Source organism: Megascapheus bottae, chromosome 26, assembly GCF_031878675.1.
Source record: "Megascapheus bottae isolate mThoBot1 chromosome 26, mThoBot2.hap1, whole genome shotgun sequence".
Taxonomy (NCBI): Eukaryota; Metazoa; Chordata; class Mammalia; order Rodentia; family Geomyidae; genus Megascapheus; species Megascapheus bottae.
This window is the reverse complement of record NC_143534.1, coordinates 24,691,421-24,714,330: the sequence shown is the minus strand read 5'-3', so window position 1 is coordinate 24,714,330 and position 22,910 is coordinate 24,691,421. Positions and strand designations below refer to the sequence as shown.

At 34.2% G+C, this 22,910-nt stretch overlaps 1 protein-coding gene across 1 annotated transcript in view; it reads right to left on the bottom strand.

Moving 5' to 3' along the window:
• LOC150046089 (uncharacterized) overlaps positions 1-22,910 on the bottom strand; it is a 132,100-nt gene that overhangs the window by 73,837 nt on the left and 35,353 nt on the right. The window contains exons 6-13 of the mRNA XM_090319156.1: positions 14,890-14,950; positions 14,748-14,803; positions 14,113-14,152; positions 13,032-13,099; positions 10,067-10,136; positions 6,256-6,284; positions 4,296-4,335; positions 3,922-3,983 (exon numbers count right to left, since the gene is read on the bottom strand). Coding sequence (XP_090175282.1) covers positions 3,922-3,983; positions 4,296-4,335; positions 6,256-6,284; positions 10,067-10,136; positions 13,032-13,099; positions 14,113-14,152; positions 14,748-14,803; positions 14,890-14,950 — 426 coding nt within the window. The remainder of the gene's footprint in view (positions 1-3,921; positions 3,984-4,295; positions 4,336-6,255; positions 6,285-10,066; positions 10,137-13,031; positions 13,100-14,112; positions 14,153-14,747; positions 14,804-14,889; positions 14,951-22,910) is intronic.

Here is a 22,910-nt window from a genome sequence, read left to right as displayed (position 1 = left end):
TAAAAAATTACATAATGAAATATAGCAAACATTAACAGGGAGGATGAAAAGAAGTGTTAATAAAGATTAAAATACATTCATCTGATGCAAGTATATTATATGTATGCTGTGATATCACCATGTAACCACTTTTGCAATAAACTTATACTAGTAAGTTTTTTTTAAATTTTTTTCTCCCTAGTGGAGTCTAATTTAAACAAGAAATAATTGAAGCCAGGTACCAGTGGCTCATTTCTGTAATTCTAGATACTAAGAAAGCTGAGATCTGAGGATCACAATTCATAAACAGGCTGTTCAGGAGTCTGTTAAACTCCCATCTCCAGTTAACTACAGAAAAGCGAAAAATTAAGCTATGGCTCAATGTGGTAAAATGCCTGCCTGGAACACATGTGCTCAGTGACAGTACTCAGGTCCTAAATTCAAGTCCCAGGAACAGCATCATAAAAAAATGCAATTAAAAGGAATAACTGATCAAGAACATGCAATTTATTATCTAAAATTATTTAAATAAGAACTAAAACCCATTTAATCCTAATTCTGAAGAATTAGAAAATCTATTTTAAGTATGGTAGACAGGAGAGAATTATTGATTTTCTCAAGTTTTTGATTCTACAGAAGGTACTTGCGAATTTCATCACGTTTAGAATCTGGCATCAAATTTTTCTATTTAGTACATTCTCCAGAGTGAACAATAAAAGATATCATAAACATTCTTTTTTTTCAGGAAGTACCATTACTGACATCTCTATAAGTAATCTTATTTTCTTCTTTCCACTTTTTGAATCTAATCATCCTGACAAATAGGGCCCTTTCATGTGACACAGAATAAGCTGGAAGTGGGGCTGTAGTACCAATAGTAGATGCTAGCTTAAATGCTTTTGTTTAAGCAAAAGAAATTTAGGGACAGCATTCATGTTCTGACAGGGTTCTCTTGGAATGGCAATCATTACAAATAGGATCAAAGCTAGGATCTGCTAGCTAAGACTATAGGTCTAGCCCAACAGTGCCAGATTTCTGTCTGTATTCTTAAACTAAAATTTTTTTCATTGCTTCTTCTCTTTCTCTCATCTTTATTTCCTAATTTTCCTTTGATGTGAGAATATCTTAAAATGGAAGTAGTAATTCAGCTTCTAGAGGAATATTCTGATTTCAACCTATTCCAGAATTTGCATAAACACATTATTATCAATATCATTTCTCTTTCTTTATGCCTTCAATAGATAATATTTTTGATTCACAGTATCAATTGTTAGGCTTTAAAGAAACCCCATGAAGTTTTATAAAAAAAATTATTATCTTCTTCAGATGTATTTGCTGCACGTTGTTCTTCATATACAGTCTGTATGGATGCACGATGCTTTCTCTGTAATAGAAATTAAGATGAAGAAAGTATATGAAGTAATCCCTCTTTGTCCAAGTTACATATCACTGATGGTATGAGAATTCTTCTATATAGTTTCTAAATCTATGTAAGTAATATTAAAAGGCTTACTAAGAAGGAACAAAATGAACAATTAGTGCTCATTTACATGAAAAATTATTGTTTATTCACATTTTTATTATTATATGTACTATAAATGGATACAAACATTGCTGTACGTAACTAATAAATATGTGACATGAAATACATACATTAGTGCTAATGTATTATACATCTTATATAATATATAATACATAAGGAAATAAAGTAAATGTTTAGATTTTTATATTCACTTTTTCTTAAATATAAGATGCATGCCACAGATTTTCTGTTTAATAAACTACTCTTCAGCAGACACATTTGATCTATATCACTAAAATTAAAGCAGCTCTATTACTCAGTAGGCTGAGATCTTATGATCATGGTTCAAAACCAGTCTGGGCACTAAAGTCCATGAGATCCAATTAAACACCAGAAAACCAGAAATGGAGCTGTGGCTCAAGTTGTAAAGCATTAGTGTTGAGCTGAATAGCTCAGGGAAAGCAGCCAGGCCTAGAGTTCAAGACCCATGGTAGACTCAAAAAAAAAAGTCTCGCTAAAATTGCAGGATGTATGACCAGTATAAACTTCTATATTTAATGTTCTTAATGGGTGTATTTTGTGTGGATATGTATGTGTGGGGGCAATAGTACTGGTTGTATGTAGAGTCATGCAATTTCTAGGCAGTATTTTACTATTTTATCAATACCTGTAGCCCTTTGTGCTCTGCTTATTTTTAGATAAGGCTCAAGCTTCCTGAATCACAGTCATTTTCCTTATACGTCCTACATTAGCCAATTTTGGCGAGTGTATGCCACCATGCCAAATTATATCTTTTGTTGTTTTTTAACTAGTCCTGGGCTTGAGCTCAGGGCCTGAGCACTGTTCTTGGACTTTGTTAAGGCTAGAGCTCTACCACTTGATCCTTAGCACCACTTCCAGCTTTATTTTCTATGTATGTGGTACCAAGGAATTGAACCCAGGTCTTCGTCCATGCTAAGCAAACACTCTACCACTAGGCCAAATTCCCAGCGCCCAAATTTTATCTTTTTAAATGGTTTACCAAAGCCTTTACCTAGGTTAGCTTCATATAAAGGACCTTTACAGTCTCAACCTTGCATGTAGCAAAATTTTACAAGCATGTGAGCCTATATGCAGGAATCACTTTGGTGTTTTAACAACATCTACATTCAAAAGCAATGATGATTATATATAGCAATGAGAAAGTACCTCAGAATCACAAGGTGTGTCTTCATCATATTCATTTCTTAAATCAGGTTCATATATTATACCTATAAATGTAGGTACAAAGAATTAACTGCAATGTTTATGACAATGTTATGACACTTAAGTCTAGCTTCATTCATGAATATTTCAATGAAATTAGAGTACTAGAAACATAATCTAGTGACTTAAAGTATATTTGCGAAGAAATAGCTACTAGCAAAAGGAGACAAATTAAAATATCTTTAAAATTGATAGCTTTATATTCTTCACTTGACACAATAGCATTTAATAATAAAAAGTACTCAATGATTCATGTTATAGTGTTGATACAATACAAATGAAGTGTCAATATTGTTTACATCTAACACTACCATTTTTGTTTTGTCCATTTGCTGACTCTATTATTTCCTCCTATGAAAAAGAGAAAAACAATTTCAGAAAACATGTTCACTTACTAGGTTACTGTGGTCATTCACAAAATCAATTAGTAAAACCAAAATTTTGCTATTATTGTAAATTAGGGGCAGATTCTTCGGAAAAGTAGAAAATGTAAGGCAGTCATTACTCCATATTTTATAAGTACACTTATATAAACTATGAATTACGATGAATGATACAATGCCTCTACATATAAGTAGATTAGAATTAAGGTCACCAAGAGATTAAACAGCAAATTTAAACTGGGGAAAAAAAGAAAATGCTGTAAATATTGGGGTATACTTTGAAAGAGAAAATAATGACTCCTATAGGACATAATTGTCATTTGCGTAAGTGAAAAAAGCAAGGCAAAAATGTACATCATTGTTTTTATTTTAACATAGTGGCAGTAAATATTTCACATGTGCACATCCATTGCTAGTGTTATTTATGTTTTATGTGATAAAGCTAGTTATTATTAAGGCTATGTACTTACTAGGTAGGTGTTCTACCACCTCAGCAGTACATGTAGCTGTTTGGGCTCTGGTTATTTTTGTTCAATCTTATTTCTCTTGGACCAGACTAAATACTCAAGATATGCATCCTATTTCAGCTGAGATAACAGGAGTGTTCCACCCTTCCTAATTTTATCCTTTCAAATTGTTTATGACAAACTTCACCCAGGTTGGCCTCATATAAGAATCTTGCCAATCTCACCTTTGCATGTCGTTAGAATTACAAAGACACAGGCCAACTTGTACAGAAATCACTTCCATATTTAAACACCACTTAATGATAGTGAAATAATAAGATAATACCTCAGAATTGCAAGATAAGTCTTCATCCATCTCAATTCCTAAATCTTGTTTACATGTCATACCTATAAAATATAGGCACAAATAACCAATTAAATATTTATAACTATGAATATATGTTGAATCTGCAAGTCTTGCTCCATTTATGAGAATTTCAATAAAATTATAGCAATAGCAATACCTAATTTAAGTTTGCTTTATCAGTTTTATGAAAAATAAGTACTAAGAAAGAGAAAAATAAATTTTAAGTTTGATATTTTTCATAAATACTTCATTTGGAAAAATAGCATTTAAGTATTGACCATGGTCAATGTGGTCTCTTTTTAAATGTTTTACAGCATAACTGAAGTGTCAGTATTGTTCTCATGATATATTACCATTTTGGTTTTGTCCAATTGCTGGCTCTGTTTTTTCTCCCTACAAAAAAATAGAGAAAAATATGAGAACTTCAGAAAACATTCATTCATTAGATTACCATGCTCATTCACATAAAAACAATCAAAAACAAGTAAAACATTGATGTGATTGTAAATCAGACATATTCCTTAGCAAAATAAGAAATATAATTATGGCAGTTGTTGCTCTATATTTGACCAGTACTAGAAATATATCAAATAGGAATTAAAAATGAACAATTCATTGCTTTTACCTAATGGAACAAGAAATAGAAGATCAAACTCAATCTTGGAAGCAAAAGAAATGCTGTGTGTAGGGACATATTTTGAAAGAGAACATAAGAAAATAAGAAGGTATGTAGGGCATGGGAAAAAGGTTGAAATATGGCAACAAGAAAGCAAGTAAGGCAATTTGGTAACACTGGAATATAGATATTGAATGTTGGTAGATAGTTTCAGTATAATAATGAGGATCAAATTACAAAAGATTTATTTTATCACAAAAGGCCAAACTGCTCCTTTAGTTTAGGGTCTCCTCTAGTAGGGAGAATAGTGGCAAAACAGATATATATTAGGAAGGTCAATTCCACAGGAAAAAAATTAAAGTATATAATAATAGATGGAGTTTTACCAAAAGGATAATTTAAAAAGATGAGAAGAAAGTAAATTCTTCTAGTAAAAGAAAATAGTATGAGAAATCGTGGAAGGTCAAAATGAGGAAAGTTTGTGACTGGCTAGATTTTAGAAATCCAGAGAGCCCTGGATCCAGTAATTCTACCTTTTTCAGAGTTGTGGTTCAATTTGCCAAGAGCTATGCAGTAATACAAAAAAATTCCAAGCAGAGTAGACTAATAAAGAATCAGGATATGCTCAGGAGGCATATGGCCCCTGGGGCACATATGTTGGAGGCACTCAGAATGTGGAAGACAAATGTCTATAGAGTTGAAGGCAAAACTAAGGAAAAACATGAGTTTAGGAAATCAAATAACTTCAATATGTAAATAAATTTGAGTCATGCAACCACTCAAAAATCTTAAATTTTAAAACTGAATATTGGGCTTGAAATGTAGCTTAATGGTAATGTGCATAAAGCACTAGGTTTGAATCCTCATCATCACATAAACAGTAAAAACTGGAAGTGGTGCTGTTGCTCAAATGGTAGATCTGTAGCATTGAGGAAAGCCCAAGGACAATACCCATGCCCTACATTCAAGCACCAGGAGTAGTGGCAAAACAAAACAAAACAAACAACCCCCAAATAAACTCCAAACTGAAAGCAAGGATAAAGCAAGAAGCTGGGTCTTAAGATTTTCATTTTATATAAGAGCATTTGTCCAAAGGAAATAAAACCATGATTTTACTAACATAAATATTTATTTACTTATTCATCTTTTATGGTTACATGGGTAATTAAAATTTTGGAAAAGGTCCGTCTAAAAATAGTAATCATTAAAGATGTTTTAGAAATATTGCATTGTAAAAAAATGCTTTAAAATGCTCAAATTTTAGGCTGGGTTTCTCTTGGTATGCAGTTGTGTTCACATTCACTCAACAAGGTGACAAGATTGAGTCATTTGAATGCAGAATTTGAGACCAGCAAAAGAAAAACTACAAAACATATTTGTATTTAAAAGGTGATAATTATTCATTTGCTCTTTTGTGAAAGCTCAGTTTGAGCTGAAATTTGAAATCCTGCTGCCTTTGACTCTGGATTGTACTGAGTCCTGCTGTGTGCCTCTATGACCATCAAGAACTGAAACCGAGCCTAATAAGCACAAATATGGCATAAAAAGAAATATTTATATATGCATATTTTCTTTCACTTTATGCACAACAGGACTTTAATTTCAATGCTAGACCAGCTGGAATTAATCAAGCAATTTCATAGATATATATCTCAAAAGTATACAAGACTAAGCAAGCTAATCATATATTTTATTACCTTCCAATACTCATATTTCTCAGGAGATTCTAAAATACAAAATCAGAGGAAAGAAATTATATTTAAATATGACTAAGTAAATGATGCATTTATGCAATGACAGCATGAAACACAATTTATATCCACAGTGTAAAGAATAATTAATATAGGCTTGTTTTTTGTAATTTGTAAAGTTATATCTATATGCATATATACATATACATAGTTTGATTTGTTAGTTGTGAGGCTTGAATTCAGGGCCTGGGTGCTATATCTGAGTCTCTTTTTGCTGAAAGTTAGCACTCTATCACTTGAGCCACAACACTTCTTCTGATTTTTGAGTGGTTAATTCAAGAGTCTCAGGGGGACTTCTCTGCCTGAGCCTACTGTTAATTGTGATCCTCAGATCTCAGCCTCCTGAGTAGCTAGGATTATAGATGTGAGCCATTGGCTCCTGGCTAAAGTTAAATGTTTTAAGAAAATAAAAATAGAAATATAGGCTTATAAAAGTATTCATTTATGTTTTCAAAAGCATTTCAAACTAAAATACTCAAGTGCACATGTACTCATATGAACACGTAGATGAAGTAGAGGCAAGTGGTTGCTCTTTAGAGGAATACGTGTTGAAAGTGGGAGGACACACATCAAAGCTGGTAGAATGTAAAAGCATTATCTTTTTAATATGTCTACCAGAACCTCCAGGCACCTATTCTTTGTGTCTTTAATTCAAGCTGCTCAGGAGGCTGAGGTTGGAAGATACTGGTTCAAAAATGCCCTAGGCAGTAGTGTCCATGAGCCTCTTAACTCCTATAAATTAAGAAAAAAAATGGAAAAGTAATAAAACCAGAAAGTAGAGCTGTGGCTCAAGCAGTAGAGCCAGAAAAACATTAGGACCATGTCCAAGCTCTCAGTTCTAACTACAGAATTGGCAAAAATAAAATAAAAAATCGGAATTATTTATGCTATTAAAATACATATATCTAATATATTGTTTGTCTATAATTTAGGAAGCACGATGTGCTATCATAACAGCTAAACACAGTACATTATTTCTTTCATATTATTAAAATTTTCTGAATTGATCAGTTTAGATATAGACTTCTGAATGGGAAGTCATGAAAGGATTATCCTATTTAACATCCACAGAGGATTATGGAATACCTCCATTTTTTGTAGCCTCTACAGTTTTTGTCTTAAAGTATTGGATTCACTTATTCAATTAATCATTTACTACAATAATGAAATTAATTAATTTTCATAGTTCAAATATACTTCTCAAATATATATACATACACATTTGTATACATAAATATTATATACATATAAATATATATGTTATATATATACATATTTATATGTATATATACTTGTGGGTCATGGAGCTTGAACTCTGAACTCCAGGCCTGGGCATTGTCTCTGAGCTCTTCAGCTCAAAGCTACCATCCTACCCTATAACCAAGCCCCACTTCCTGTTTTCTAGAGGTTAATTGGAGATAAAGAGTCTCAGGTCCTTCTGTGCCTGGCTGACTTTGAACCTTGATCCTCAGATTTCAGCCTCCTGAGTAGCTAGGATGACAGTCGTGAACCACCACACCTGGCTCAAATATATTTTGTATGCATATGTTTATATTTGTTGTCCCAATTAAATTAGGCTTTACTAACCTAAACTTTTATTATTCACCTTCATATTATTCTTTTTTTTCCCCCTTTCTTTCTGTTTGGGTCCTGGGATTGATTATTTCTGGGTATAGGTGCTGTCCCTGAAGCTTTTGTGCTCAAGGGTAGCATGCTACCAATTGAGGCACAGCTCACAGTTCTGGCTTTTTTTTTTATAGTTAATTGGAGATAAGACTCTCATGGCATTACTGCTCAGGCTGGGTTCAAACCAGAATCTTTAGATCCCAGCCTGAGTAGCTCACCAGTATGAGCCACTGTGTCTAGCTAGTATCACCATTCTTTATATTTCAGTATCAGTGTGGTATTTTCCAAGCATAATTTAGGGAATTAAAGTAATGAACTCTTTAATGGAACTTCTAATTAGCGTTTAAAGAATTTCATGAAAAGAATGCTTTCTTCTAACAAACTTCAGATAAACTTTAAAGAGCCAATTTTTCTACGTTTAAATCATCTGACAACTTTCAGATTTGAAGCTTAATAAATGAGATATGGGAAAGCAGTAAATAGTAAGCACTTTACTTAAGTCTGAGCACTCGTTCCATCTCAAATTGTCTAACAATAAATGATTCTTTTCCCTCACTAAAAACATAGTGAGGTTATAATACCTAAACTCTGTTGTGTTTCCACATCACAGACCAGGAAAAATCTAGCTAACTTAATTCTTTCTTGTTGCTCTCTAAACAATCATTAGTCATTTATGTGTGTGTGTGTATATATTTTTTCATGTTTTTTTTCTCTCTTGCCTTAAAGAATGTTCACAGTTAGAAACTATTTTCCTTGTATACACTTGACAGGAGAGTAATTACAAACATGTACAGGAAGCCAAGAATCAAGAAACCAACTAACAAATGATCAAACAATGTAAGTAAGCAATTATCAGAAGTACAAGATGCCAATAAATAAAAACAGAAATATTTAACAACCAGGATCATAAAGAAAATGCAAATCACAACAGCATTGAGAATAAATTTCAAACCTGTCAGAACTGCCATTGTGAAGCAAAACCTGGCTAGGATATAGGGCAGAAAGAATCTTAATATACTCTTAGTAAAAATGTAAACTAGCATGGCCACTGTGGAGTCAGTATGGTTGTTCTAAAAACTAAATAAAGAGCCCAGGAGTTTGGCCTAGTGGTAGAGTGCTTGGCTAGCATGCATGAAGGCCCGGATTCGATACCTCGGTACCACATACATAGAAAAAAGCTGGAAGTGGTGTTGTGGCTCAAGTGGTAGAGCCTTAGCCTTGAGAAAAGTTCAAAGACAGTGCTCCGGCCCTGATTTCAATCCCCACGAATGGAAATTTTTTTTAAATGGAATTGTAAGATTTATTTGTATTCTTTTAATATCTTCCCTACAGTGAGAAGACAAAAATAATTAGAAAATTTTATTCAGGACAAGTAAATGAGTATAAATTCACTTTCAATTCCTTCCAAATTTCTATTATTCCATTCTATCTTCGAAAGAATTACTTAAATACGCTTTTCTCATTTTATATGTATATTTATTTTTCTCCATATTCACTCTTATATATTGATTTTCCTACCTTTTATTCCCTCTTCTTTCAACTTCTTTAGGTCCTAACATTGTAATGATCTTGAAATACACTGAAAATGCTGAAAAAATTCTACTAGAGGCAGTTTGTGATAAATTGCCAGAGCTAGTGAGGGCCTAACTATAAAAGTCCATTTAAACAAAATTTATGAAAGGTCAGAATATTACTAAATTATTGATAGATGAATTACTAATTGATCTGCCTATCAACTAAAGAACTGACTTAAGCATATGAAAATATTTTTTATATTTAAATACTTGATCAACTGCAAAATACATTTGTAAAAGTATTCTAAGGACATTCATTATAGCATAGCTTTAATGTTGCTATAACACAGAAATATCTCATCAGGAAGAACGTAAAGAGTTACTACATTGTGATGGAATATCTCCTTAAGTACTTGTCCATTGTTTTCCATTGTCCTTTAGGAACACTCGCAGTTAAGATTCGCAATTTATTAGCATTTCATTTCTATTTTTCTATGTATGCCTCCAAAAGTTAATTTTCTTTGGCTCTTATGACATCAGTGATCATGATCTTAGAAAATCTGTCTGATTAATGTAACAAACCCATTTATTACCTTTTATATATCGATTTACTTTACCTTTTGCTGCTTCATACATAGCCACTGATCCATTTCCAGCAAAAATGAATGGAAGACTCTCTGACACATTCTGTAATGTCAGTTAATATCAATAGTGAGATACATAAAGATCTTTCAATATATTTCTAAATTTTCTCTCCAAGAAGATATGATATTTAAAAGAATAGAGAATATCATTTTGCCTAATTTTACTTTTCAGATGTCTTCTGAAAGCATTAAAGATGCACAAAAGAGCCTTGTATCACTATCTCATGCTTGTAATCCTGTCTAATAAGAAACCTGAGACTTGAGTGATTGTTTTCTTGTTGTTGTTGGTGGTGGTGGTGGTGGTCATTGAGTTTGAACTTTGGGCCTAGGGCACTGTCCCTGAGCTTTTCAACTCAAGGCTGTCACCCTACCCTTGGAGCCACAGTGCCACTTCCTGAATGATTGTTTTTGAAACAAGTCTGAATAGGAAGATTGATAAATTTCATCACAAATCAAAAGCAAAACATATTACTATTAGAAACACAGATTAAGAAAAATATGCCAATCATCATCAATCAGACAGAGGGAGGGAGAGAATCCTGATTTCAGATCTAAATATTCATGAGAGGCTAAAAATATAACTCGAAAGAGCAATGAACTACAGATATTAAGTGATTTGCATATTAACGAAGAAGCAGATATTTAAATATAGTTTTCTTTCCTTAAATTAGAGTAAGTTGTACAAATAAATATATGTATCAAAAACTCTTCTAAGTACATATACTGAAAAATCTCATCCGGAAGGGATAACACAAAATAATCATATAGCATGCTGTGCACGATGGCTTGTGCTTGTAATCTTAGCTACTCAGGAGCCTGAGATCTGAGGATTGCAGAGTCCATGAGGCTCTTATCTCCAATTAACCACTAGAAAACCAGACGTGTCTCTGTGACTCAAGGGGTGGTGGTAGCCTTGAGCTGAAATACTCAGAGACAACACCAATGCCCAGAGTTCAAGTCCCATAACTAATATAAAAGTAATAATTATATAGAAATAGTCTACCTTCACTGGCAGTTTTCAAAATATCACTAGGTATTAATTTAGAACTAGGTATATCTCTCCAAGTTTTGTTGTAGCTTTCATTTTTTTACTCTTCTTTAAAAATAATCCAGAATGTTTAAGTCACTAATATGACTGAAAATATGTGTGTAAATACTCACAAGTTAAAGTAGGCAAAATATTACATCCTATCCTAACAAATTATCTTTTTACTTATTAAAGTTTGAACTCAAAACCTCCTGCTTACACTCTCATTCATCACATACACCTGAAAATTTGACTTTTCATTGACTTTTGTTACAGTAAAATAACTGGGAGTAAGACATAATATTTCCTCAAGATTTCACAGCTACTATATGAATGAAATAAATACATCATGTTTGGGCTTAAAGTACTGTGCTTAAAGTACACAGCAAGCATTTCACACTTGATGCGTTCCCATCTTTTTAACACAATGATCAAACAAGAAGTCCAACATTACTTTTACTTGTTACTATAAGCAGAGTCAATTTAAAGCATTTCATTTTCAACTCTTTCTGTTTAGCAAAACAACAGCACAATCAAGTTACTATTATAGATTTAAATATTTCTATCTTGCACAATTTTCTTTCTATTGAAATCTAACTTGAAATGTCATCCTTAGCAATCCAAATATTAATTTCAAGTACCACATATAATCTTTCTAAGGATTAAGATATAACAAAAATTGTAGTTCAAATTCTCTCTCTGAATTTTATTTAGCATTTTTACACTCTTGTTTTTGCTACATAAACCTAGCAATGAGTTTGGTCAATGTTGTTTTTGTGTCCTGGTTCTAGGACTTGAACTCTGGGCCTGGATAGAGCCCTTGGGGATTTGTGCTCAAGGCAAGTATTCTACTGCTTTGAGCTACAGCAACACTTTCAGCTTTTCAGTGGTGAATTGGAAGCAAGAGTCTCACAAACTTTCCTACTTGGGCTGACTTCACCCCATGATCCTTAAATGTCAGCCTTCAGGTATGTAGCTAGGATTACAGGCCTGAGCCACTAGAGCCCAGCCTAGTTTGACCCATGTTAATGCTTCAAAATCAAACCATGTCGATTCCATAAGTCTTCTAAGCTCAAGGATTTGTGCTTGTCTCTTTGTATTTTGTTTTGTTTTGTATGTAGTATTGATACTTGGACATTAACTCTGGGAATGTATCTTGTACCTTACCTTTTGTTGTTGTTGTTGTTGTTTACCATTTGTGGCACTTGAACTCAAAGCCTGATCATTGTTCCTGAGCCTCTTTGTGCTCAAAACTATCACTTTCCTACTTGAGTAACAATGCAACTTTGGGGTTTTTGAGTGGTTAATAAGAGTCTAACAGGGATTTTTCTGCCTGGGTTGGCTTTGAACTATGATCCTCGGCTCTCAGCCTTCTCCTTAGCAGGGTTAAAGGCATGAGTAACATGAACCCAGCTATCTTATCTGTTTTTCTCAACTTTAGTACTCTACCACTTGAACTACAGTTCCATTTCTAATTGGAGGTAATAGTCTTACAGACTCTTTTAATTGTTTTGAGTTTGAACTATGATCTTCATATCTAAGTCTCCTGTGTAGCCTGGATTATAGCCATGAGCCATTGGAGGTTCTTTCAAGCCTGCATGCCTATAACACACTAGCTTTGTTATATGAATCTGAGTGTAACAAAATAGTGGATTGAGGAAATAAGTACTAAACCCATCATGACTTTATTAACTTGAAGCTGAAAATGTAAAAATTAATACTTAATGAACATGTAGAAATAAGAAAGTCAAGTCAAAACCCCCTTTTCTGATTTTTTTGAGACATTGTCTCATTATATGTTCCAAGAATAGTGACAGCTCAGGCCTATCATTCCTGTCTCCCTTTTATGCTTGAAAATCATAAAAATCCTTTTATGTTTGAAAAATAGAAATAACAATCAGAGGTAAATACCTCAGAATCCCAAGGTGAGTCTTCAGCTTCCTCTTTTTCTTGTAGTAATTTACCTTTCAGATATAATGCTAGGGATGGATATTAAATTAGAATATTTATTACTCTGTATATAAGACAAATATAAAATCTAACTCTAAACATTTGTAAAATCTATAAATAGATAATATAATAAATAAAAGAGTAGTAAATTATGTTAGAACATAGAAGATGCTTCAAGAAGAAGTATCAGAAAAGAGATAAACAAAGAAAAATATTTAAAACTATAAAGAACTGAAAATAGACCTTCCCACCATACCACTCCTGGGCATCAATCCTGAACATCATAACCCAGGATATGATAAGGACATCTGCTCTGTTATTTTCATCTCTGCACTATTAACAGTAGCCAAGTGATGGAAACAATCCAGATGCCCTACTGCAGATGAATGGATACAAAATGTGGTATATATATATATATATATATATATATATATATATATATATATATACACAATGGAATTCTACATAGCCAACAGACAAGATAAAATAATGGCATTCACTGGGAAGTAGATGAATATAGAGTGAATCATGTTGAGTGAGAGAAGTCAAGACCACAGGAACAAAAGGCATATGATATCCTTAATATGTGGCTATTATATCCAAACAGTACAAGAGCGATGACTTAATATTTGTGTGCCCAATGCTATGGACATGGTATTGGAAATATAAACAAAAATACATAGACATAAAAATTTATGACTCTATAGACATGTTTTATTACATAGATTAATATGTATCTATGGCATACAACCCCTCAGCCTAATTTTAATTATGGTGTAAAATCTAAGTGCCAGTGATTGTATATAGAGATTTCCTTCTTGAATACTTGTTTGTTAAACACGTTAATTGAAATATGATGTAAAAAACACTGTTAATAAATTCTTTAATAATAAATAAGTAAATAAAACATACAAGCAAAAACTATTTTATCTATGTCAGTTTGGTAAACGAGCATTTTAATATAGATATTTAGCAATAAGGTCACTTTGATACTGCTATTTGACAAAATGAAAGTATCAGTATTATTCTTATTATGTATTACCATTCTCTTCTTTTACAAATGCTGGATCCATTACATTTTCCTAATAAGAAAATCAAGAAATAACTAAGTTCATAAAACACATTTACTCACCAGCTTATCACTCTCACTCATAAAATCAGTCAGTAATACAATCATTGACTCTGATTATAAAATTAGAGGTCAATTCCTAGGACAAACAGGAGATACAAGGCAGATAGTGTTCTATAGTTGAGTAGTTTAGAAGTATGTCAAAATAAGAACACAAATAATTTATTAGTTTTTATTGATACAGGGACAATGAATAGAATAGCTAATGCTAACTTGGAGGCACAGGAAATGTTTCAACATTAAAGACCTATTTTGAACGCTCAAGAAAGTAAAAAGAGAAGTTATGGAGGGCCTTCTCTGCAGAGAAAAAACATGCGGCAATCTAAAAGATAAATATTGACAGTATTCCACAAAACTCTGAAGGTGAAAAGGTAATATGTCTACAGATACACAGTTTCTAGGATCTCATGGGTATGTGAATAGACTATGAAGTATGTGGAAAGACATGGAAAATTAATTTTTCAATTAACCTTTGAGTCAGATAGTGAAATGGCACTAGGAGAATAGCTATGGATACCAAGTAATTTTTGAAGAATATTTTTAGTCACCTCTTTTTCTTTCTCAGAATCCGTGTCATCAGACCATGGAAGGCCACTGTTTCCTTCTATGACAATACAAAGTACACATGAAACTATCTCTAATTCTAAAGCAATGAGTAGAACAAGAATCAACAGTCTTTAAATAGCTTACGAATATTCCTGGATATCTTGAAAGCTTTCCATTTCTTCCGTAAGTTTATTTTAGGGGTTTCCTAAGAAAGAAATAGCTTTAAGAATAATTGCTATCAATAAATAAAATAGCTATGGTAGTCAATATTTTCCATGATCTAACAGAACCATGTTCAGAGATATTCAGGATGAATACTCTATATTTTCTAATAGAAACATGATTGCATGATTCATTTTTGAGCCATATAGAGGTATATTAAAAGTGAGGGTCTGAGAGTTTGGCCTAGTGGTAGAGTGCTTGCATAGCATGCACAAAGACCTGGGTTCAATTCCTCAGTGACATATACATAGAAAAAAGCCAGAAGTGGTGCTGAGTCTCAAGTGGTAGATCTCTATCCTTGAGAAAATCCAAAGACAGTGTTCAAGCCCTGAGCTCAAGCCCAGATAGAGATATCTCTAAAATATTATCCTCACCTTCAATTAATTCTCATATAAATATTATGATATCCATGAGACTATATTTTATTTAAATTCTCTTGACAGTATTTTATATTATTCTTTCAAAATTTTATTGTCAGGGTGATGTAGAGAGGAGTTATTACTATATATATAAGATAGTGAGTACATTTCTTCTTGAACCTTTGTTACACCTTCTCATGTTTTTCTTCCATTTTACCTTCTCCCAACCCCTCTCAAGTTATAAAGTTTATTTCCAACATATTGTGACTATCACTTTTACCTTGGTTCTATTTTCTTAGCAAAGATAAACTGGAAGTAAAATTTATCCTTTTGCATTTTTGCAGTACATTTTGGTTTTTGTGGGTTTGCATGTGTTTTTGTTTTTGCTAGTCCTAGGGTTTGAACTCAGGGTTTGAGCACTGTCCTTGGGTTTTCCTCAAGGCTGCCACTCTTTTGTGAGTCATGGGGCTTGAACTCTGGGCCTGTAGGCTGGCACTCTTAACACTTAAATCACAGCATCACTTCCATTTTTATCTGTGTATGTGATACTGAGAATTATAATCAGGGTTTCATAAATGCTAGTTAAGCACTCTACTACCAGGTCATGCAACTGGCCCTTGAATACATTTTTTTAGCTATCCTTCGATCTTTGCTCTTTCTGTAATTTCATTAGTTCATGGGAAATCACAGGTGATTGTTGATGACACAGAATGCATCTGTAATTGTCGAGTTATACTGTACATCCAGATTGAGTTAAACCCCAAAATGATCAGATTGATTTTGTCTTAAAAATGTGTTTGCTGGTGATATTGGATCTGTTTCTAAGTGCACGAGAGGAGAGAGAGAGGGAAAATATCTAAGTTTGGGAGACTCGACAATCCATGCAGCAGTAAAGCACTGGGTTGGCTCTTAATGGCAATCTTGTGTGGTAGTAGTCTGTCTCTCATTTCCAAATGGGAGGAACAAGAAACTCAGGAAAACAAACAGGTAACAGAATAAGTCAATGAAATACACAGAGAAGAGTCCTTAAAATGATCTAAAAATGCTTCTGGTAAACATGATAAATGAAAACTTTGAAAGCATGAATAAAATTATATGTGAATATAATCAAGCTAATCAAAGATTAATAGATGAATTCATCCAATCCACAAAAAGAAAGATGCATAAACTCAAACAAAAGAATAGCAAAAGTACAGCTACTTGTCAAAACCAAATCAGGGAAGAAGTTCATGCAAGATCTAAAATGAGAGGTGAAGCCATAAAAAACCAAATAGAAGGAAAGGAGATTTTTTTACAAGGCAAAATAGAAAATATTGACATCAAATTAGATGATGCAGAAGAACAAATAACTAGAATTGAAGATAGTCTAGATCTAGTAGAGAAAGACAAGAAAACTATTCAAAACAAATCCAAGAATTGTAACAGATTTTTGCAGGAGCCCCAAGATACAATCAGGAAGCCTAACCAAAGATTAATTGGTATTTTGGAGGGCCAAATAAACAAAATCAAGGATGAGAATGGAAATATCATGACAGAAATTACCAAGATCCAGAGCATCATAAGGGAATACTTTCCAAAACCTTATGACAACAAATTTGAGAATCTGAAAGAAATGGACATATTTCCAGCTAATATTGATATACACAAACTAAACCAAGAAGATCTAAAACAAAAAAAGACTCATTTCAAGTAATGAAATATAAATGGCAGTAAGAGTCCTCCCATCCAAGAGAAACCAGGAACTGATGGATTCACAGCTGAATTCTATAAAGTCTTCAAAATATTACTCATCAATTAAAAAGAAGAACTCATCAATGAAACTGAAAGCAAAAGCTCTCTTCCTAACTCATTCAATGTAGCCAGCATAACCCTCATCCCAAAACCAGATAAGGACTCACCAAAGAGAACGATAGATGCATTTCTCTGATGAACTTTGATGCAAAACTTCTCAACAAAATATAGGCTAATCAACTTTGAAAACTAATTAAAAAATTATCCACTATGTCGAAACTGGATTCATCACAGAGATGCAAAGCTGATTCAATATATGCAAGTCAATTAATATAATTCATCACATCAAGCGGAACCTGGACAAGAACCACATGATCATGTCAATTGATGCATAAAAGCATTTGATAAAAAAACATCACTCCTTTTTGATAAATTCTCTGGAAAAACTAGGAATCCATGGGACCATCCTCAGTATAATGAAAGTTGTGTATGAGAAACCAACAGCTAGCATTATACTTAATGGCAAAAGGTTAAAGGCATTTTCTCTAAAATCAGGAAGAGGAAACCATGCCCATTCCTCTTCAATATAGTGTTAGAATCCCTAGCTAGAGCAAAAAGGCAGGAAGCAAACATAGGGGGGATCCAAATAGGGAAAGATAAAACAAAATTTTCCCTCTGCAGATGACATGATTCTGTATTCAAAGAACATTACAGGCTCCACTCCTAACTTATTGAGCTGATATTGAACTTTGGCACAGTAGCAAGATATAAAATAAACCCTCAGAAATCAGTGGCTTTTCCCCCAAACATCCACCTCCCCTAGGCCAGTGAGACTGGTAACTCACAGGTAGGCACTAAGATCCAGTACCCCAACAGCAGGTGTGGGGCTGTTCCTGTTCCCACCTATTTGAAAGCCCCTCTCCAGGGCCACTGAGACTGGAGACTGATGGACACTAATACCCTGCATCCCAACAGTAGAGTGGGGGGGTTCACATGAGTGTATCTGAGTGAGCCAAAATCTAATGCAGTGCCCTACTGTTGGGAGCCTCTGGCAAGCCAGCACCAGGGCTGCCACCCAACTGAGACACAAAAAGACACACAGCCAAAAGAGAAGCTATATGAATTTATGCACACTAAACTAGCATTACAAAAATATTAAAAAATCAAGAAGAAAGAGCAGAACAGCAAGAATTCCCATCAAGAAGCTATCACCTATAAATCAGAACTAAGGGATAAAAGAGAGCTAGAAATACAAAAGGAAAAATAAATAATGACAAAGGATGCTACACACTTTCCGTAACTTCCCTAAATGTGAATGAGTTGAACAATCATTCAAAACATTCAAAAGAAACAGAACAGCAGATTTGCTTAGGAGACAAGACCCATCAATTTGCTGTCTCCAAGAGACCCACCTCATTGCCAAAGACAAAAAAAAAAAAACTCCAATGCAACATTGAAAAAAAGCAGGAGTAGCAATCTTAATCTCTGACAAAATCAACTTCTTGGTAAAATCAGTACATAAATATAAAGATGGCCAGTACATATTAGTACAGGTACAGGTGTCAGTGTCAATTCACAGCCAGAATATTACTGTTTTAAACATTTAATTCCCCTACATGGGAGAACCTAAATATGTCAAGCAAACTCTCTTAGACTTACAGGACAAGATAGACTCACAGTCATAGTGGGGGACTTCAATACATCACTCTCTCCAAAAGACAGGTCAGCTCAGCAAAAGATAAACAAAGATACTTCTGAGTTATATGACACCATAACAAAGCTGGGCTTAACAGACGTACACAAAATGCTATACATTTGTCTCAGCAGCCCATGGAACATACTCCAAAATAGATCATATAAGTGTTCACACAAAGAACTTAAGCAGATACAAGAGGATTAATATAATACCCTATCTGATCACAGTGTAATCAGACTCAGTCTAAACATAATAAAGGGTGAAAAATACTCAAACGCTTGGGAGCTGAATAATGCACTTGTGAATAACTCCTGGGTTACAGAACAAATCAAAGAAGAAATTCAAACCTTTCTTTAATGTAATGACAATCGAGATACCTCACAAAGGAACCTATGGGACACAGCAAAAGCAGTCCTAAGGGGCAAATTCATCGAACTAGGAGCCCATATTAAAATGACAGAAGAAGCTCATGTAAACAACTTAAAGAAGCAATTGAAGGACATGGAGGAGCAAGAAAAAGTTAACTCTAAAACAACTAGAAAGACAGAAATAACAAAAATAAAACTGGAAATATTGGAGATTGAAATAAGATCAACTATACATAAAAATTAATAACTCAAAAAGTTGGTTCTTTGAAAGAGTGAACAAAATCAACAGACCCCTGGCAAGGTTAACCAAAAAAGGAGAGGGATGAGTCAAATAAACAGGATTAGAGATCCTATGGGAACAATTAGGATTGACATTCAAGAAATTCAGTCCATTATGAATAAGTATTTCCAGGACCTATATTCAAAGAAACAGAAAAAATTTTAGTATAAATGTATAATTTTTAAATAAACATAGGCTACCCACATTGAACAAAGAAGAGATAAGTCAATTGAATAAAATGATTTCATACAATGCCACCAAAAAGAGACCAGGTCCAGACAGTTTCACAGTGGAATTCTATAAGACTTTTAAAGATGAATTAATACCTATGCTCCTGAAACTTTTCCAAGAAATAGAAACAAAGGAGCCATACCAAACTCTTTCTATGAAGCCATTGTCACACTCATCCCCAAACCTTGGAAAAACCCAACAATAAAAGAGAACTACAGTGTAGTAATGACCCTCCTGGCCACATCCCCTCCAGCATCTGTTGTTATTAGATTTCTTGATCCTGGCCATTCTAACTGCAGTGAGGTGGAATCTTAGAGTTGTTTTGATTTGCATTTCTTTTATGACCAAAGATGTCAAGCATTTCTTCATGTGTCTATAGGCCATTTTTGTTTCTTCTTCAGAGAAGACTCTCTTTAAGTCTTTGGCCCATCTTTTTTTTTTTTTTTTTTTTTTTGCCAGTCCTGGGCTTGAGCTCAGGGCTTGAGCACTGTCCTTGGACTTTCTCAAGGCTAGAGCTCTACCACTTGAGCCTCAGCACCATTTCGGGCTTTTTTCTATGTATGTGGTACCAAGGAATCGAACCTGGGTCTTCGTTCATGGTAGGCAAGCACTTTAACCACTAGGCCAAACTCCCGGCCCCTTTTGGCCCATCTTTTAATGGGATGGTTGTTACTTTGGAGATTAGTTTTGGATTGATTCAATTTTTTGAGCTGTTGATATATTTTAGATATGAGGCCTTTGTCCGTTGTATGGTTAGTGAAGATCTTCTCCGGTTGGGGTTTTTAGCACTCTTTGCCTCCTGACCAGCAGGAAGGGCAAAGAGAACACGCCCCAACTAAAATGAGACCTAGAAAGGATAGGGCCGGCTGGCCGCCTTCACCCAGCCCTCCCTTCTCCAGAGGGAAGACACAGACGTGCCAGGGAGAATGTCACAGCAGACTCCTTTAATGGGAAGATACCAGGGGCTAAAGTAAGAAGCAGGAATCTATTAGCATAGAAGTAGGCAGGACAGGGGGAGGTAGGTGCGGACAGAGAGGGCGGTGGGGCCAATCCATGGTTTCAAGGTAGCCTTATTTTACATCACAAACCATAGCCAAACCTCCCAACCAGGAGACAGGCAGGTTGGATCTCCAAAACCAGGAAGTGAGCACTGGGCCACGAGGTAGGCCTTTTACCCTTGATGTGACATGCCCTACATTCTCCCATTCTGTAGGCTTCCTAATTAATTTGTTAGCTATGTCCTTTGCCATACAGAAGCTCTGCAGTTTAATGCAGTCCCACTTATCCAGCCTTTCTCTGCTTTGTTATGTTTCTTGGTCCTTATTGAGAAAGTTTTGACCTGTGCCAAGGAAGCCTAGTGTGTCTCCTATTCCTTCTTGGGCTCTCCTAGCAGAGATTTGCAACAGAGCTAAACCTAGATATATAAGGCCATACAGTATGACGCTAAATAAAAGGACTTCTAGGATATAGAAACAAAAGCTATATAACGAGTGATTGTTGTCCTTAATGTACTATGTTGTCTCTCATCTCTTTTGCTATTCCTTGGTTATCTCATATTGTTATAGTATTTCACCTTGTTATCTGATATATTGGATACATGCATATTTGGTTATTTGAAATTGGATAGGGAAGGGGGGAAAACAAGATGAGGGTTGGGGGTGGGAGGAGGGAACCAAGACATGAGAAAGGGTATCAATATATGTGAAGTAATGCATCTTCTATCTGATGAATATAATGTAACCCTTCTATTAACTACAATAAAAGTATATGAAAAAAATAAAAGAGAACTACAGACCAACTCTCTAATGAACATAGACACAAAGCTCCTGAATAAAATACTAGCCAAGAGAATACTGAAACAAATTTAAAAAATTATCCACTTGGCTTCATCCCACAGATGCAAGGTTGATTTAACATTTGCAAATCAATTAATGTAATACATCACAGCAATAGAGCTAAGGTAAAGAATCATATGATAATTTCTCTGGACTCCAAGAATGCATTGGACAAAGCATGGCATCCATTCATGTTGAAAGCATTAGAGAAAATAAGAATAGGAGGTACATTTCTTAAAATAATTAAAGCCATATATGACAAACCTACAGCCAGTATCATATTAAATGGAGAAAAACTAGAAAACTTTACCTTAAAATCAGGAACAAGACATGTATGCCCACCATTTCCACTTCTTTTCAATAAAATGCTAGAAACCTTAGCCAGAAAGATAAGGCAAGATAAGGACATCAAAGAGATCCATATAGGACAAGAAGAAATTAAACTATCCCTATTTGCTGATGACATGATACTATACCTGAACGACCCAATAAACTCCTCTCCCCAACTCCTAGAACTAATAAACCACTTTAGCAAAGTGGCAGGATGCAAAATCAAACTTCAAAAAATCACATTAAGGAAGTAAGCAAGACCCAGAGAACTTGGGCTCAATGGTTTCCCTCATTAGTAATAATTAGTACAAACCTTGGACTCAACTTACAGAAGATTACAATAACTCAAAACCTAGATACATTAGGCCATATGGGATGAGGCTAAATGAAAGGACTTCCAGAATATGGAAACAAGAGTATATAATGACTGAATGTTGTTCTTAATGTACCACATTATTTTTCATATATGTTGTTGTCCCTTGGTTATTCTCATATTGCAGCAGTATGTTACCTTGTATTCTGGTATAATGTATATACATTTATTTATTTTACATAGGAAAAGGAAGGGGGAACCAAAATGAGGGGAGGGGTGGGGAGAGGAAAATGGAGATCAAAACATGAGAAGGGGTATCAACATGTGTGTAGTGCTCCTTCTGTCTGGTGAATATAACTGTAACCCATCTATTAATTACAATAAAAAATTAGTAGCTTTTCTGTATGACAACAATATACAACAGAAGGATAAATCAAGAAAATGATTCCATTTGCAGTAGTCCCCAAAAGAATAAAATATGTAGGAATTAACTTATCCAAAGTTATATAAGAATTATTTAATGAAAACTATAAAAGCCTAAAGAAAGAAATCAATTAGGATACCAGGAAATGGAAAGACATCCTAGGTTCATGGAAAGGGAGAACCAACATAGTGAAAATAGCCATACAACCAAAGTTGATACACAATTTCAGTGCAATCCCCATAAATATCCCAAAGACAAACCATTTTTTAGCATTTTATTTTAATGTATAGAAGGTGCATTATTCCTCATACATTGATAATCCTTCCCATGTTTTTGTCCCTATTTCCCTCCCCCACCCCCTCCCCTAATCCTTTCC